The following is a 15,857-nucleotide window of genomic DNA, read 5'->3' on the forward strand; positions in this document are numbered from 1 at the left end:
CATAACATGCTTAAAGACAGACTGCTATGTTGTACCTGCTTGATGTGGGCAGTGCTGCTGCCGTAGAGTTACCTGCTATATGGGGAAATTTCCCTGAGCAATAGTAATTGGCCTTTAACTGACCTCTGGGTCTTTCTAATAAGGCAATGGGAAATCACATTCCAATCTTAGTCTGTTGAGATTTTTCACCTGAACAGGATCAGAAGGTGAGGCACAGGTCACAATACCTGGGCATTGCTGCGGTCACAGGGTTGATAGGGCTGTTTTTTGAAGATTCTCCTTCACTGAGGTGTTAATAGTACAGTCACAGTCACATTGATGCCTTTTGCCAAGTGAAAGTGACTTGGCTTTCTCCTGGGATTTGTCATTACCTGACACCTGTCAGCTCCAGTGTTGGTGTGATCCAGCGCTCTCATTCTCAGGAAGTGTGAATGGAGCTGGAAAATCATCAGTGAACATTTGAACTTGTAACATTTTGATGTAGGGATGATCATTGAAGCAGGGATGATCATTGAAGCAGCAGGCCTTGGTTTGTCACCAGCTTGAGGTAGTCAGTGTCCTACAGCACGGAGATAGACCCTTTGGCCCAAACTGGTCCATGCCGATCAAAGTGCACATCCACGCTCACACCATTTCCCTGCACTTGGCCCATATCCTTCTAATCCTTTCCTATCCATGTATTTTTGCAAATGCCTTTTAAATGTTGTTAATGTACCCACCTCAACCACTTCCACTGGCAGCTCATTCCGTATGCATCTGTGTAAAAAAAAAAAAAACTTGCCCCTCAGGTTCCCTTTTATTCTTTCCCCTCTTACCTTAAACTGACGCCCTCTATTCCTCGATTCCTCAACCCTGGGAAAAGGACTGAGTGCATTCACCCTATCCATGCCTCTCACGATCTTATACACCTCTATAACGTCTCCCCTTCGTCTCCTACCCTCTAAAGAAAAAAGTCCTGGCTTGTCCAATCTCTCCCTATAAACTTAGACCATTGAGTTCAGGCAACATCCTTTTAAATTTCTTCTGCACTCTTTCCAGTTTAATAACATCCTTCCTACAACAAGGTGACCAAAACTGAACACAATACCCCAAGTGTGTTCTCACTAACATCCTGTATAACTGCAATGTAACTTTTCAATTTCTATACTCAATGCCCTGACTGATGAAGGCCAGTGTGCCAAAAGCTGCCTTCACTGCCCTGTCTACCTGTAACTCCACTTTCAGAGAATTGTGAACCTGAACTCAAGATCCTTCCATTCCACTACACTCCTTAAGGTCCTACCATTCACCGTGAAACTCTTATCTTGATTTGACTTTCCAAACTGCAAGAGCAAACACTTATCCATTTCTCGGCCCACTTCCCCAGCTGATCAAGGTCCTGAAAAAGGTAGTTTTGTAATGATTGTCCTCAAATAACCAGAGCCATCTCCCTTTGTGCTAGTATGACACCATCAGTTTGGGAAAGGATCATGATATATGAAGCATAGATTCATGCCCCCACAGGATTGTTAATCTGTGGAATTCCTTGCCCAGTGAAGTAGTTGACGCTACTTCAGTAAACATTTTTAAAGCTAAGGTAGATTTTGTTTGAACAATAAGGGAATTAAGGGATACAGTGAGAGCGTGGGTAAGTGGATCTGAGTCCATGAAAAGATCAGCCATGATCTTATTGAATGGTGGAGCAGGCTCGAAGGGACGATGGCCTACTCCTGCCCCTAGTTCTTATGTAAAGTGGCAGGCAGAAGGAAAGAATAGATGGATACAGTTAGTGGGTGAAATAAATTGGGGTGGGAAGGTTACTGAATGATATACTTCTGATAGCTAATTGGTGAAAGAAGATACCAGCACCAGTCATTGCTTGGAATGGATTTATTCACAGAAAGAAAAATTACAGGTCCTTATCTCCTAAATCCACTCCCCTCTCAATAAATTACAGTTTATATGCACTCATTTGCTGAGTAGCCTCCACCATAACATAAGTTGATGTGGTTCATGGTGTAGAGCAGGAACACTTAGACACACCAGTGGGGCTGAGTGGCCTGTTTCAATTCCATGTATTCTGTATAAAGGGATGATCTCAGGACAGACCAATATCCAGTCTGTACTTGCTGCTGTTTCTTGGAGAACTCTTGAGGACAGGGAAAGATGGAGTGTGAAGAATAGACCAGGATGCTCACTGAGGAATCTGGCTCTGTATTTCTATTGTAACAACTGACGGGAGAACAAAAACATTATTTCTTCTGATTTTAAATTCCTTTCCCAAACTTGTCACTCATTAGGAGTTGCTCTCTGGTTCTGTGGTAGCACTCCTGATTCTTGGTGAAAAGGTACCAGGATCAAGCTCTGCATCAGAACATCCCAGTAGATGGATTTTGGGTCTCCATCCATCAGGATACTGCTGCCTGATGGGCATAGCTGTTGATTGTAAAACCGGCCTGCCATATATTACTGAACACCCTGTTCACTGGGTATAAGGGTGGCTACAATACATGTAGAAGGAATTTCCACATCAGGATCTGTTAACCTGAGTCAGTCAGACTGCAAATCCTCACTCTTCATGACAGAAAAGGTTTGGGGATTATGGAGACAATATTAATTATTCATTGGTTACCAATATCTACCTAAAGCTGTTCTTAGTTTCAAGAATTTGTGGTCACGTTTCCAAATTAGCAGTCGGGGTTGTTTTAAATTATACCATCAACCTCATTCTCAAACTTAAAGTCAGCATTGGATCTGACAGGATCAAGGAAGATTGAAGAGTCTGCCATGATAGCAGATGATTATACCAGCTGGCCATTTCCTGAGTGATGTCTTTGGTCATATAATACTGCATTTCTGTTTGTTCTGTTACACCACACATCTTATACCTTCAGCTTGCAGGGGACACTCAACTTGGACCGCGTTCTTGAAAGAGCAGAGCAAGCATTCTTCAACTACTGTGATAAATCTGTGCTGGACTGTTTTAAGAAACTGTGTACAGAGGAGAAGAAAAAGAGCTTCTTTAAGTTTAAGCTGATGGATTTGTTCTCCTGATTGATTACATCTAGGCCAAGTCCTTCCCTGCAGTTCAGGACTCAGCTCCTCAAAGCAAGGCAGTCTCCAAAAATAAACATGCCTCTGCAGAAACCTTTTCATGTTTACATTGTATTTTTAAGCCCAGCTGGTTGATTGGTCAGTCTCATTACTGAGGTCCCAGTGACAAAAGTCTTGTATTTACAGGCATGTGATTTTATTTCCCCTTGGGGTTGGGCCTTTGCTGTGCTCAGTAATTGTCCTTCAATAAGGCGATGCATAAGATTGGATGATATTGGTCCTACTGAGACATTACAAGTGGTCAAGGGGTGATTGTCTGTCACCATGAACATTCCTCAGCTCAGTGCTTTCCTACAACAACATAGTGGAGACTGGGAATGTAGTGTGAGAAATACTACCACCTGACTGCCATTCTACCACTTGATCTGTTAGTTCTTTAATAACTGGCCCTCGACTGGTAAAAATGTCTCAAACTGTATTTAGGCCCTATCAGAGATACTTCAGTAGGCTGCAAAGAATCTTTATTTGTAAAGCATTTCACTTTACTTTAAAAGTTTGCACTGGGAGGATAAATGTTGAATGGATCTTTCATAATTGTTGCTCAATAATGTTAAATAAAATTTGATCCTGGTATTGACCTTTCTTTCATTGAGCTCCATGAAATTTAATAAGATTTTGTATGATGTATTGAAACTATTCCATTAAGACACTGAACTCTGAACAGTGCCCACATAATTATGCAGAAGGGCTCAATTTCATTGAAAATACATAAATTCATTTTGTGCCCAGTAGGGTTCTCCAGAGTGCTCATTGGCTGTATTGATCGAGGCAACTTTTAAAGCAATGTTCACATCAAACTCCCACAAGCAATAGTAAGATGAATGACCAAATCAATTCTCTGGAGTTGTTTCAGGTTTTATTATTAACTAGGGAGATCACCTGTGACGGAGAACACCTGTGACAGTGAACACTTCCTCAGAAAGCCATAGATGGAGTAACTGAGCATGCCTGAGTCGAGGATACTGCCCTGAACAACATTGGGAGCTGGGATGATTGTCCAACAACTGGAATAGTTTTCCTTTGCACCAGGTACAACTCCAACTGTTTTTGGTTTGTAAGAAAAGCACTTTCAGCTCTGACTTGTCAATTAAAATTCCTTCAGATTCTTCTATTCAATAGGAGTAAACCTGTTGTTCACTGCCTCTTAGTCAGAGGGTCCAGGATCTGAATCCCGTTCTCAGACTCTCCAGTGTAGTTTAAAGGTGCATTATTTCTCCTCTTTAAATACCACGTGATAAGTCCCAATCCTGGTTAACTGAAAATTCTCTCACTGTCTTTCCTTTTCCAGAACTTTTTTAAGAATTCCTCTTAAATTTATATCCACTCTGGAGACAACTCCCAATTCTTTTCTGCCTGAAGCCCTTCAAATTCTCACTATGCAGCCTCTCTCTTTAGCAAAGCTTCACTAACTTTGTTCATGTGTATTAGCTCACTTATTACTGTTGCTTAGAAATCTAGGAGACTGAGGTCTGCAGATGCTGGAGGTCAGAGTTGAGTGTGTGTTGCTGGAAAAGCACAGGTCAGGCAACATCCAAGGAGCAGGAAAAATGATGTTTTGGGCTGGAGCCCTTCAGGAATGAGGCTGGGAGCTTTGGGGGCGGAGAGAGAAATGGGAGAGGGGGTGGGGCTAGGGAGAAAGTGAGAGATCTCTCCACCCCCCCGAGGCTCCCACTTCATTCCCGATGAAGGGCTGTGGTCCGAAACATTGATTTTCCTGCTCCTCAGATGCTGCCTAACCTGCTGTGCTTTTCCATCGACACACACACAACTCTTGCTTAGAAATCTACCATTTTATATTTTGCATGTGGTGCATTTCTCAGCTCACAGAATTCCCAGAACTGTTATAGTGCTGATTCGTTGTGCACTGCTATTCCTGTCATCTTGCAGTGAGCATACACATTCCCCCTTTTTCAGATAATCAATGTTGAGCTGGGAATTTGTTGCAGACGTTTCGTCCCCGGTCTCGGTGATATCCTCAGTGCTTGGGAGCCTCCTGTGTAGCGCTTTGTGATGTTTCCTCCGGCATTTATTAGTGGCTATAAACACTACTATTATAGGACAAGCCAAACAGAACAGCCAGGGAATTCCTAGAGGCGTGGCACTCATCCACAGATTGAGTGCCATGCCTCTAGGAATTCCCTGGCTGTTCTCTGTTTGACTTGTCCTATAATAGTAGTGTTTATAGCCACTATAAATGCTGGAGGAAACTTCACAGAAGCGCTTCACAGGAGACTCCCAAGCACTGAGGATGTCACCTAGACAGGGGACGAAATGTCTGCAACACAAATTCCCAGCTCGGCGAACAGAACCATAGCCACGAGCACCCGAGCTACACATCTTCTCTCAAACTTTGAACACCTACGAGCGAGTTACGCTAAGACAAGCCAGGAAATGGGAATCCTGTGCCAACCGCTTAAGTGCCACATACGAACAACTCCGGTTCCTACACGAATGCCGAAAGAATCAAATCCTTCCACCATGTGTCAGATACAGACCACCAGTCAACAACCCACAAGCTAGAGAGACAGCCAGACAGAACGGATTCAGGATGATCCAGGTAATGATTACAGACGCGCACAATAGACTACACAAATACAGACAAGAAAGTGCATGCCAAAAATCATTAATTTCAAAAACCACCAATCAGGAATGGATCCAGACCATAGAACAGGACCACACACCAGAACAGCACTAAAAGAAAAAATGGCCAAACTAACACACAACAGAGGACACCACAACACATACCTGGGTTAGAAACCTCGCTCACAGACACGGAAGGAACAATACTGGCCAAGGGACTCAATTATAACCACAGGGACACCAAGATAGCAGACTTCCTAGCAGCACTAGAATGCACACTCAGAAACAATGGACTGACAGAAGAGACACAACAAACAGTGAGACAAAGTATTGTACCCCTGATAACAAGGAAAAGACAAACACACAACCTCAACACCAAGGAGAGGGAAGCACTAAAAACACTAAGAAGTGATAAGAACATAATGATACTACCAGCAGACAAAGGCAGAATGATGGTCATCCTGGACAAAGCAGAGTACATCCAGAAAGCCAACAATTACCTGCAGATACCAACACCTACCAAAAGAGGGAGTTTGACCCCACCCCACAGCTCACCAATAGAATAAACAACACACTGAGGAACCTGCAAAAAAAACGGACAGATAACCAGGTTTGACCGACAGAGAATGAAACCTGAAAGCAACAACACCCCCAGATTCTATGGACTACCTAAAAAGTGCACAAACCAGGCATCCCACTCAGACCCATCGTAACGCTACCAGGGACACCTCACACAAACTGGCTAAAGAACTACAACAGAAACTGAAACACCTAATCAGCGTATCCAGACACTCTATACAGTCAACACAGGAATTCTTGGACATCATCAGAAATATACATATAGACAAGGAAGAAACTATGGTCTCATTCGATGTAATGGCACTGTTCACCTTTATCGACAAAACCCTAGCCAGAGAAACAATGGCCAACCAGCTGGACATACAGAACAGACAAGACGGGGAACCTATCAACAAAGACTGCATACTTAAACTACTGGACCTGTGCCTCACAACACAATTCACATTCAACAACCAAATATATGAACAAATCAATGGCACACCAATGGGCTCACCCATCTCTGGACTCATAGCAGAAGCTGTAATGCAAAGATTAGAACAAACAGTCTTACCGCAAATTCAACCCAAACTCTGGGTCAGAAATGTAGACAACACCTTTGTAATAATTAAAAACACAAATAGAAAACACACACCGGATCATCAACGCCACACTCTCAGGAATCCGATTCACTAGAGAGGAAGAAAAGGACAACCAATTCCCATTCCTAGACGTGATGGTACAGAGAACACCGAATGGAGAATTCACCACAAAGGTATACAGGAAAGCCACACACACAGACCAAGTCCTGAACTACGAAAGCAACCACCCCAACACACACAAAAGAAGTTGCATCAAGACACTGTTCAAAAGGGCCACAGTACACCAGAACTGCAAAAAGAGGAAGAACACCTCTACAATGTATTCGCCAAAAACTGATACCCCCGCAATTTCATCAACAGATGCCTAAGGGAAAGACAATGGAATGAGGACATGCCACAACCCAAAGGACTAGCCACGTTACCATACATCAAGAACATTTCTGAACTGACAGCCAGACTACTACGACTCATAACAGTACACAAACCAACAGCCACACTCAGACAACAACTCACCAAGACAAAGGATCCGATACACAGCATGAGCAAAACCAACGTAGTGTGCAAAATCCCATGCAAGGACTGCACAAAACACTACATAGGACAAACAGGAAGACAGCTAACGATCCGTATCCATGAACATCAACTAGCCACGAAACGACATGACCAGCTATCCTTAGTAGCCCCACACACAGATGACAAGCAACATGAGTTCGACTGGGACAACACTACTATTATAGGACAGGCCAAACAGAGAACAGCCAGGGAATTCCTAGAGGCACGGCAGTCATCCACAGATTCTATCAACAAACACATCGACCTGGACCCAATATACCGACCACTGCAGCGGACAGCTGGAACTGACAACCGGAAGCGGCAGAGACAAACCACTATAAATGCCGGAGGAAACATCACAGAAGCGCTTCACAGGAGGCTCCCAAGCACTGAGGATGTCACCTAGACAGAGGATGAAACGTCTGCAACACAAATTCCCAGCTCGGCGAACAGAACCACAACAACGAGCACCCGAACTACAATTCTTCTCACAAACTTTGATCAGATAATCAATTCCTACTTGAAAGTCTTGATTGACCCTGCCTCCCCCACACATGCAGGTAGCACATTTCAGATCTTAAACAGCCAGTGGTTAAGTTTTTCCACATCTCCATTCGGTTTTGCAAAAACAACTGAAAGAAACCACAGATGATGGAAATCAGAAACAAAATCAGAACTTGCTGGAAAAGCTTCTTTCTCTCCATAGAAGATGCCAGACCTGCTTAATTAACGTTTTGGAATCAGTGACCCTTCTTCAGAAATGGACCCAAAGCTTTTAATTCTACTTTCTGGCCACTTTATATCTGTGCCTTGATTCTTGATCCTTTCACCAATGGGAGCGGTTTCTTCTCACTATTCTACCCAAACCCTTTAAAGAAGGATTTTGAATACCTCTCAAATCTCTTCTCAATGGCCACTTCTCCAAGGAACATAGACTCACCTTCCAGGTTCTAGCTGGATAACAGAAGTTCTTCATCTCTAAAACCATTCTCAAACCCTTTCACCACTCTCCTAGAGGTGTGGTGCATAGCTGGAGTACTGTGTCTGGTTCTAAGACCGAACCAGAGTTTTATAGTAAATGGCTTGCTCCCTAGATCCCTTCTCATAAAATCATGGATACTAAGTTTTATTAACTACAGTTTGTGCTGAATTAACATGATTCGGTCATGTGGGTATACAGCATCGAGATTGGCCTGTCTCATCCAACTTTGTGTTCTTTGTTCCACATAATCCTCCAGTTTGCTATTCCTTTCTCCACTGTTATTCTAGCTTCTTCTTAAATCAACCTATTTATTGTAACCACCCTCATGGCAGTCAATTCTAAATTCTCATCATCCTCTGGGATAAAGAAGATTCTGTTGAATTCAACAATTGACTGTCTTACGATTAGGTCTCTATATTTCTCTGGTGTGTTATTCAATTGCAACAAAAGATTGTCTACAAACTGGCTGTGGGGCTACAGTAATGTTAATCATCCAGCTTCACATGACATTGATTATAAAACATTTAAAAAGCCAAATAGCTTTTTTTAAAAGGCTGCACTGAATCAGTGCACAACCACAACACTTTTTTTAAAACGCGAAACAAAGCAAATTACTGCAGATGTTGGAAATCCAAAATAAAAGAAAATGCTAGAGATAGTCAGCAAGTCAGGCAGCATCTGGGGAAAGTTAACTATCCACATCAACCAAAACATTAACTCTTTCGCTCTACAGATGTTGCTTAACCTGATGAGTATTTCCAGTTTTTTCCTTTATTTAAGATTATCTAACTTGTTTTAAAAGAGGAGATAAATATGATAATGGGAAAAAGGGTTTTAAAAAAGACAATTTTAGAACCAGCATTAATAAAATAAGTTAGGTCACATTTATTCAAATTGATATTCACTGTAAAGCATTTTGTAAAAGTTCCAGTTCTTTCCTTTGTGGTTGGGTAACATTAGTGCAGCCATAGTCTTGGAGGTGAAGTGGAATGTATTTTTCCAAAAGTTGTAGGCTCTGCCCAGCAGGGCTGCTGTACAGCCTGGTCCATGATGGGTTAAATTCCCCTTTGTATCCAAAGAAAGCAATGCTCTCTGTAAAAGAATAAAGAATATATTGTCACTGGGACGGAACTGCAAACATGAATCATCCTATCCTGCTGAGAAAAGTTGTAAATATTAACTCAGTATGCTTTTAACCAATTAACCTTGAAAAAATAAACCTGATACGTGTGTTTTTTTGTGTCTGCTTCAATTGACTTAACCAAATATGCATAACTGAAGCAAGATGATTGCTGTTTTTTAAAACTTGTAGAGGTGACCGTGATTCCCTTTACAGGAGTTGAGGAACTATAGACTAGGGTGATACACAACCAAATTATTGCATGTCAAATCAAAAACAAAGGCCTCATGTCCATACATTCATATGTTGTAACTAGAACAAAAAGTATATTTATGTATGATGCATCATTCTCATTAGAGATGTGTGGTTAAAATGCTGGTATTATATTAACCCACGTGCTCTGCTTCCCACAGCTGTGGGGTGAGGAAAGATAATTTTATTTTATGCAATCTTGCGGTGGAAGCAGATTGAATAGTGAGAATTGGATAAATTGTAGAAAAATCTGCAGGGCTACAGGAGAAAGAGCAGAGTGGAGAATGAGACTAATTGGATAATTCTGTTGCTTGAGACATTATGGGCTGTTTGGCCTCGTGTGTTGAATAAAGTTAGAGACTGGAAATTTGGGGACAGTCATAAGGGGGGGAATCAATAGCAGCAAAGTTTTTTTTAAGAAAGTGAGCCCATTTAGCAGCAGAGCTATTTCTCAGCCAACCCATCAGCCATATCGTGAGAGACCTGATAGGTGTATAAACTAATTCTCATGCTACTCAACACCATAGGGTGTTAATGACAAGATAGTGGGGAGTATATACAGGGCAATAATTTAATCAAATGGATTTAGCATTGCAAAGAATTAACAGCAGAAGATCTCAAGTGGCTTATCTTTGCTGTTTAAATGCTTGAATGAGATTATAGCTATGAAATTTCTTGAATATACAGTATCTTGGTCATATATCCTGTGGAACATTAGACAGGTATTCATTCAAGCTTTATAGCTGAAAAAAAACGCAGCTGCCCTAAATACTCCACTGACTCTATTCCTTTGTGTTAGTACAGCCTGGTGACAATACTTCCACTTGAAATTTGTGTGCAATTAAAATGATCTGATTATATTAAATTAATCAACACTTATTCTACTTGCCCTTCACAGATTTAATGGCACTCAGCCTTTCATCCTAAAAGCACCAAAAGCAATTTCACATTCAATTTACAGCTGTGAATATAGATTGTATTCAAGACACAAATTCTGAATATGCAAAGCAACATTAAGCAGAGCTGAACCATGTTACTTTCGAATTTTCACACATTTGAATAGTCTAGTGGAATCCTATTACTAACATCTCTAGTACCAGCCATCATACAGTGGAAGGTTTTTTTTCAGCAACATTAAAAGCTGATTTGTCACAGATATGCATATTATAGTTTCATAGTTTGCTCTGTTGCAGGAATGATCAGGGAAAGGGATAGAAGATGAGCACATCATTAAGCCAGAGCTTATCTTTAACTTAATTGGTAGCACACACATCTGAATCTGAAGGTCTCTTAGATAAATGTGAGGTACTGCATTTTGGTCAGGCAAAGTAGAACAGGAGGACAGAGTTAATGATAAAGTCCTGGGGAGTGTTGCCAAACAAGACCTTTGGGAGGAGGTACACTGTTCCTTGAAAGTGGAGTTGCAGGTAGATGGGAATAAAGAAGGCATTTGGTATGCTTGCCTTCATTGGTTAGTGCACTGAGTACAGGAGTTGAGGTCATGTGACTATACAGAACATTGGTTAGGCCACTTCTGGAATACGGTGTTCAATTCTAGTCTCCTTCCAAAGTTAAGATTTTGTGAAACTTGAAAAGGTTTAGGAAAGATTTACAATGATGTTGCCAGGTTTGCAGTGTTTGAGCTTTAGGGAGAGGCTGAATAGGCTGGGGCTGTTTTCCCTGCAGCATTGGAGGATGAGGGGTGACCTGAAAGAAGTTTATAAAATCACGAGAAGCATGGATAGGGTGAATAGTCATGGCCTTTTCCCCAGGGTGGAAGAGTCTGTATCTAGAGGGCATGGGTTTAAAAGATAGAATCATAGAATTCCAACAGTGTGGAAACAGGCCCTTCGGCCCAACAAGTCCACACCAACTCTCCGAATAGTAACCCATCCAGATCTATTCCCCTACCCCATTATCCTATATTTACCCCTGACTAATGCACCTAAAAGACCCAAAAGTAATTTCACATTCAGTTTATAGCTGTGAATATAGATTGTATTCAAGAGACAAATTCTGAATATGCAAAGCAAAATCAAGCAAAGCTGAACAAGGTTACTTTTGAATTTTCATATATTTGAGTAATACACATCTCTGAAGACTATGAGCAATTTAGCATGGCCAATTCTCCTAACCTACATATCTTTGGATTGTGGGAGGAAACGGGAGCATCTAGAGGAAACCCAAGCAGACACTGGGAGAACGTGCAAACTCCAGACAGACAGTTGGAATTGAACCTGGGTCCCTGGCGCTGTGAGGCAGCAATGCTAACCACTGAGCCACTGGGTAAGAGGGGAAAGATTTAAAAGGGACCTAAGGGGCAACTTTTACATGTAGAGGGTGGTGCATTAATGGAATGTGCTGCCAGAGGTCATGGCTGGAGATACCTAGATGGATAAATGAATAGGAAGGGTTGAGGGGGACATGGGCCAAATGCTGGCAAATGGGACTAGATTAGTGTAGGATATCTAGTTGGCCTGGACAAGTTGGATTGAAGGATCTGTTTCCATGCTGCACATCCCAATGACTCAAGTCCCACTCCAAGATCTTGAATACAAAATCATACTCGTCCTCCTTGCACTGAAGGAGGATTGCAATGTCAGAAGTACTGCTTTTTCAGTATGGAGACCCCATGGATGTGGACGAAAATAAATTTCATGGCCGATAGCGAGTTTTGAGAAGATTTGTAGCTCAGGTTGAGGTTAAGTTTGCTCGCTGAGCTGGAAAGTTCATTTTCGGACGTTTTGTCACCATATTAGGTAAAATCATCAGTGAGCCTCCGATGAAGCACTGGTATTAGTGACCCACTTTCTCTTTATGTGTTCAGTTTTCCTTGGGTTGGTGATGTCATTTGTTGTTCTTTTTCTCAGAGAGTGGTAAATGGGGTTCAAGTCGATGTGTTTGTTGATAGAGTTCCATTTAGAATGCCATGCTTCTAGGAATTCTCGTACATGTCTCTGTTTGGATTGCCTTAGGATGGATGTGTTATTCCAGTCGAAGTGGTGTCCTTCCTCATTTGTATGTAAGGATATTAGTGAGAGTGGGTCATGTCTTTTTGTGGCTAGTTGATGTTCATGTATCCTGGTGGCCTGTTTGTCCAATGCAATGTTTGTGGGTGAGTTTGTTGGCTACCATGGTGCCAAGAGGTCTGAGTAGTCCCGCAGTCATTTCTGAGATGTCTTTGAAGCAGGGGTGTGGGGCTAGGGCTTCTGGATGCGTTTTGTCTGCTTGTTTGGGTTTGTTGCTGAGAACTCAGCAGATTGTGTTCAGTGGATACCCATTCGTTTTGAATATACTCTATAGGTGATTTTCCTCTGCTGTTCATAGTTCCTCTGTGCTGCAGTGTGTGGTGGCTTGTTGAAATAATATTCTAATGCAGCTTTGTTTTTGGGTGTTGGGATGATTGCTTCTGTAGTTCAGTATTTAGTCCGTATGTGTTGTGTTCCTGTGGACAATGGTTTGAAGTTCCCCATTGGCTGTTCACTCTACAGCGACATCTAGGAATGACAGTTTGTTGGTGTTTTCCTACACTTTAGTGAATTTTATGCCAGTAAGGATATTATTGACTCTCAGAAGAAACCCAGCAAACTGTCAGACAATCACACCAATATTAAGCAGGTAAAAATAAGGAAACACACTCAATACACAAGGAAGGAAAGCACTAGAAGGACTCAAAAAAAGATAAAAACATTGTTATCCTACTGCAGACAAAGGATGCTTGACAGTCATTTTAAACTGAAGAGATAACATTGAGAAGGCAAATGCACTGCTTGCAGATACCAACACTTGCCAACAGGTGGCGATAAATCTGACCCCACAACTAGAGAACTGAATCACAGCCCTACTCAAAAAACGTCAGAGATCTGGAGAATTAAATTAGACAGACTTCCAGACAGATCCAACACACCATGTTTGTACGGATTACCCAAAATTCACAAACCAGGAGCTCCCCCCCCCTCCCCCAGATCCATTGTCTCGCCACCTGGAACACCAACTTATAGATTAGCCAAGGAGCTACACCAAAAGCTAAAACACTTAGTAGAAGACTCACACCACTCCACCCAAGAATTCCTGAACACCAAAGGTATCAAGATAGAAGAGGATGAAATAATGGTCTCCTTTGACATAACAGCCCTGTTCACATCCATCAACATCAACCTGGCCAAGGAAACACTGACTACACTATTAGAAGAACCAACGACACACACACCAAACACCACCAACTTCATCAGCAAGAACAACATTGTCAAGCTAGTGGACCTCTGCTTTACCACAACCTCACTTTCAATAACAAAACGTACAGACAAACCAATGGAATCCCCATGGGATCTCCGATATCAGGATTCTTAGCAGATGTAGTAATGTAGAACAAACAGTAATGGAACAAACAGCTCTGCCAACCATCCAACCCAAACTTTGGGTCCGCTATGTGGATGGCACCTTTGTCATCACTAAACAAAACAATTTAAAGGAAACCTTCAAGACCACCAATAATATCCTTATTGGCATAAAATTCACAAAAGAGGAGGAGAACAACAACAAACTGCTATTCCTAGATGTCACAGTAGAGCGACCAGCCAATGGGAAACTTCAAACCAGCGTCTACAGGAACACAACACATACGGACCAAATACTGAACTACACAAGCAATCATCCCAACACACCAAAACGAAGCTGCATTAGAACATTATTTTAACAGGCCACCACACATTGCAGCACAGAGGAACTACGAAGAGCAGAAGAAAACCATCTATACAGCGTATTCAAAAAGAATGGTTACCCAATGAACACAGTCCGCCGATTTCTTAACAACAAACCCAAACAAGCAGACAAAACACATCCAGAAACCCGAGCCACTCTCCCCTACATCAAAGGCATCTTGGAAATGACTGCCAGACTACTCAGACCTCTTGACATCATGGTAGCCCACAAACCCACCAACATACTAAAACAGAAGCGAATGAACTAGAAAGACCCCAAACAGACAATAAGCAAAACAAACGTCACTTACAAAATACCTTACAAGGACTATAACAAACACTGCATGGGACAAACAGGCCACCAGGATAAATGAACATCAACTAGCCACAAAAAGACATGACCCAATCTCACTAGTATCCTTAGATACAGATGAGGAAGGACACTACTTTGACTGGGATAACACATCCATCCTAGGACAAACCAAACAGAGACATGCACAAGAATTCCTAGAAGCATGGCATTCCAAACGGAAGTCTTATCAACAAACACATCGACTTAGACCCATTTACCACCCTCTGAGAAAAAGAACAGGAAATGACATCACCAACCCAAGGAAAACTAAACACGTAAATAGAAAGCGGGTCACTAACACCAGTGCTTCACCGGAGGCTCACTGATAATATTAACTAGTATGATGACGAAACATCTGAAAATGAATGTTCCATGACTGCTACTTGGAAGAAGAGCAGAGGGGAATTTGCCCCAGGAACCTGGGAAACATTTATTCCACAGTTAATGTCACTCAAACAATGTTTATCCAATCATTATCTCAGTGCTTTTTCTGAGAGACGGCTGCAGGAAATTTGGCTATTGCGTTTCCCACTTTACAACAGTACGTCTTTGGGATATACTGAACTTGTGAAAGGCACCACATAAATGCAAGTCTGTTTAGTGTTAGGAAGAAAGAATTTGAATTTTTGAACAACATAACAAGATTAAGGATAGCATGCTGCAAACCAAATTAGATTTGCTCTGCTGATCTAATTTGAACTGATCTGGAAGATTCAAAGAATCTATTCTTCTTGGTGTGAAATAGCCCCAGGCAGTCCATGTCACAAAAACAGAGCACCAGGAAAATATCCAACTGTAAATCACATTTACATTCGGTCACATTGCTGGGGCTTGGATTTAACTAAAAGTGTGTTTTCATTCAAAATGCAAAGAAAGGAAAATTATAATCACAGGAAAAGGCTGTCCTACAAATCATTAATAAAGAAGGGAATCGTGAAACTTGACAAGGCTCCTATGACAGCACCTCCCAAACTCTCAACCTCGATCACTTAGAAGGACAAGGGTTTCCAGTATATGGGAACAGCACTGTTAGCATGTTTCCCTCCAAGTCACAAGCCATAATCGCTGT

General features: G+C 41.8%; 2 protein-coding genes across 8 annotated transcripts in view; one reads left to right on the forward strand and one right to left on the reverse strand.

Moving 5' to 3' along the window:
- The window catches only part of LOC122563096 (TBC1 domain family member 15), a 204,816-nt gene that overhangs the window by 46,309 nt on the left and 142,650 nt on the right, over positions 1 to 15,857 (forward strand). The window contains exons 10-11 of one of the 4 annotated variants that reach the window (XR_015759952.1): positions 3,964 to 4,122; positions 7,191 to 9,596. The exons of 1 other annotated variant lie outside the window; for it this stretch is intronic. Coding sequence is in view for 1 of the 3 variants with exons in the window: in XM_043716526.2 (XP_043572461.1) it covers positions 2,874 to 3,033 (160 nt within the window). In the remaining 2 variants the exon portion in view is untranslated. Of the gene's footprint in view, positions 1 to 2,873; positions 3,677 to 3,963; positions 4,123 to 7,190; positions 9,597 to 15,857 lie in introns of those variants that run through there. 2 more of the 4 variants (XR_015759950.1, XM_043716526.2) reach the window with 2 other exon arrangements.
- Positions 9,230 to 15,857, reverse strand: part of cemip2 (cell migration inducing hyaluronidase 2) — a 93,191-nt gene continuing 86,563 nt past the window's right edge. For all 4 annotated transcript variants that reach the window (XM_087995884.1, XM_087995888.1, XM_043716504.2 and 1 more), the window contains one exon: positions 9,230 to 9,456. In XM_087995884.1, the coding sequence (XP_087852010.1) occupies positions 9,266 to 9,456 (191 nt within the window). In that variant the 3' untranslated portion in view covers positions 9,230 to 9,265. The remainder of the gene's footprint in view (positions 9,457 to 15,857) is intronic.

The sequence above is a fragment of the Chiloscyllium plagiosum genome, unplaced genomic scaffold (genome assembly GCF_037043375.1).
Source record: "Chiloscyllium plagiosum isolate Xiang-an unplaced genomic scaffold, Cpla_swu_hap1 HiC_scaffold_2, whole genome shotgun sequence".
NCBI lineage: Eukaryota > Metazoa > Chordata > Chondrichthyes > Orectolobiformes > Hemiscylliidae > Chiloscyllium > Chiloscyllium plagiosum.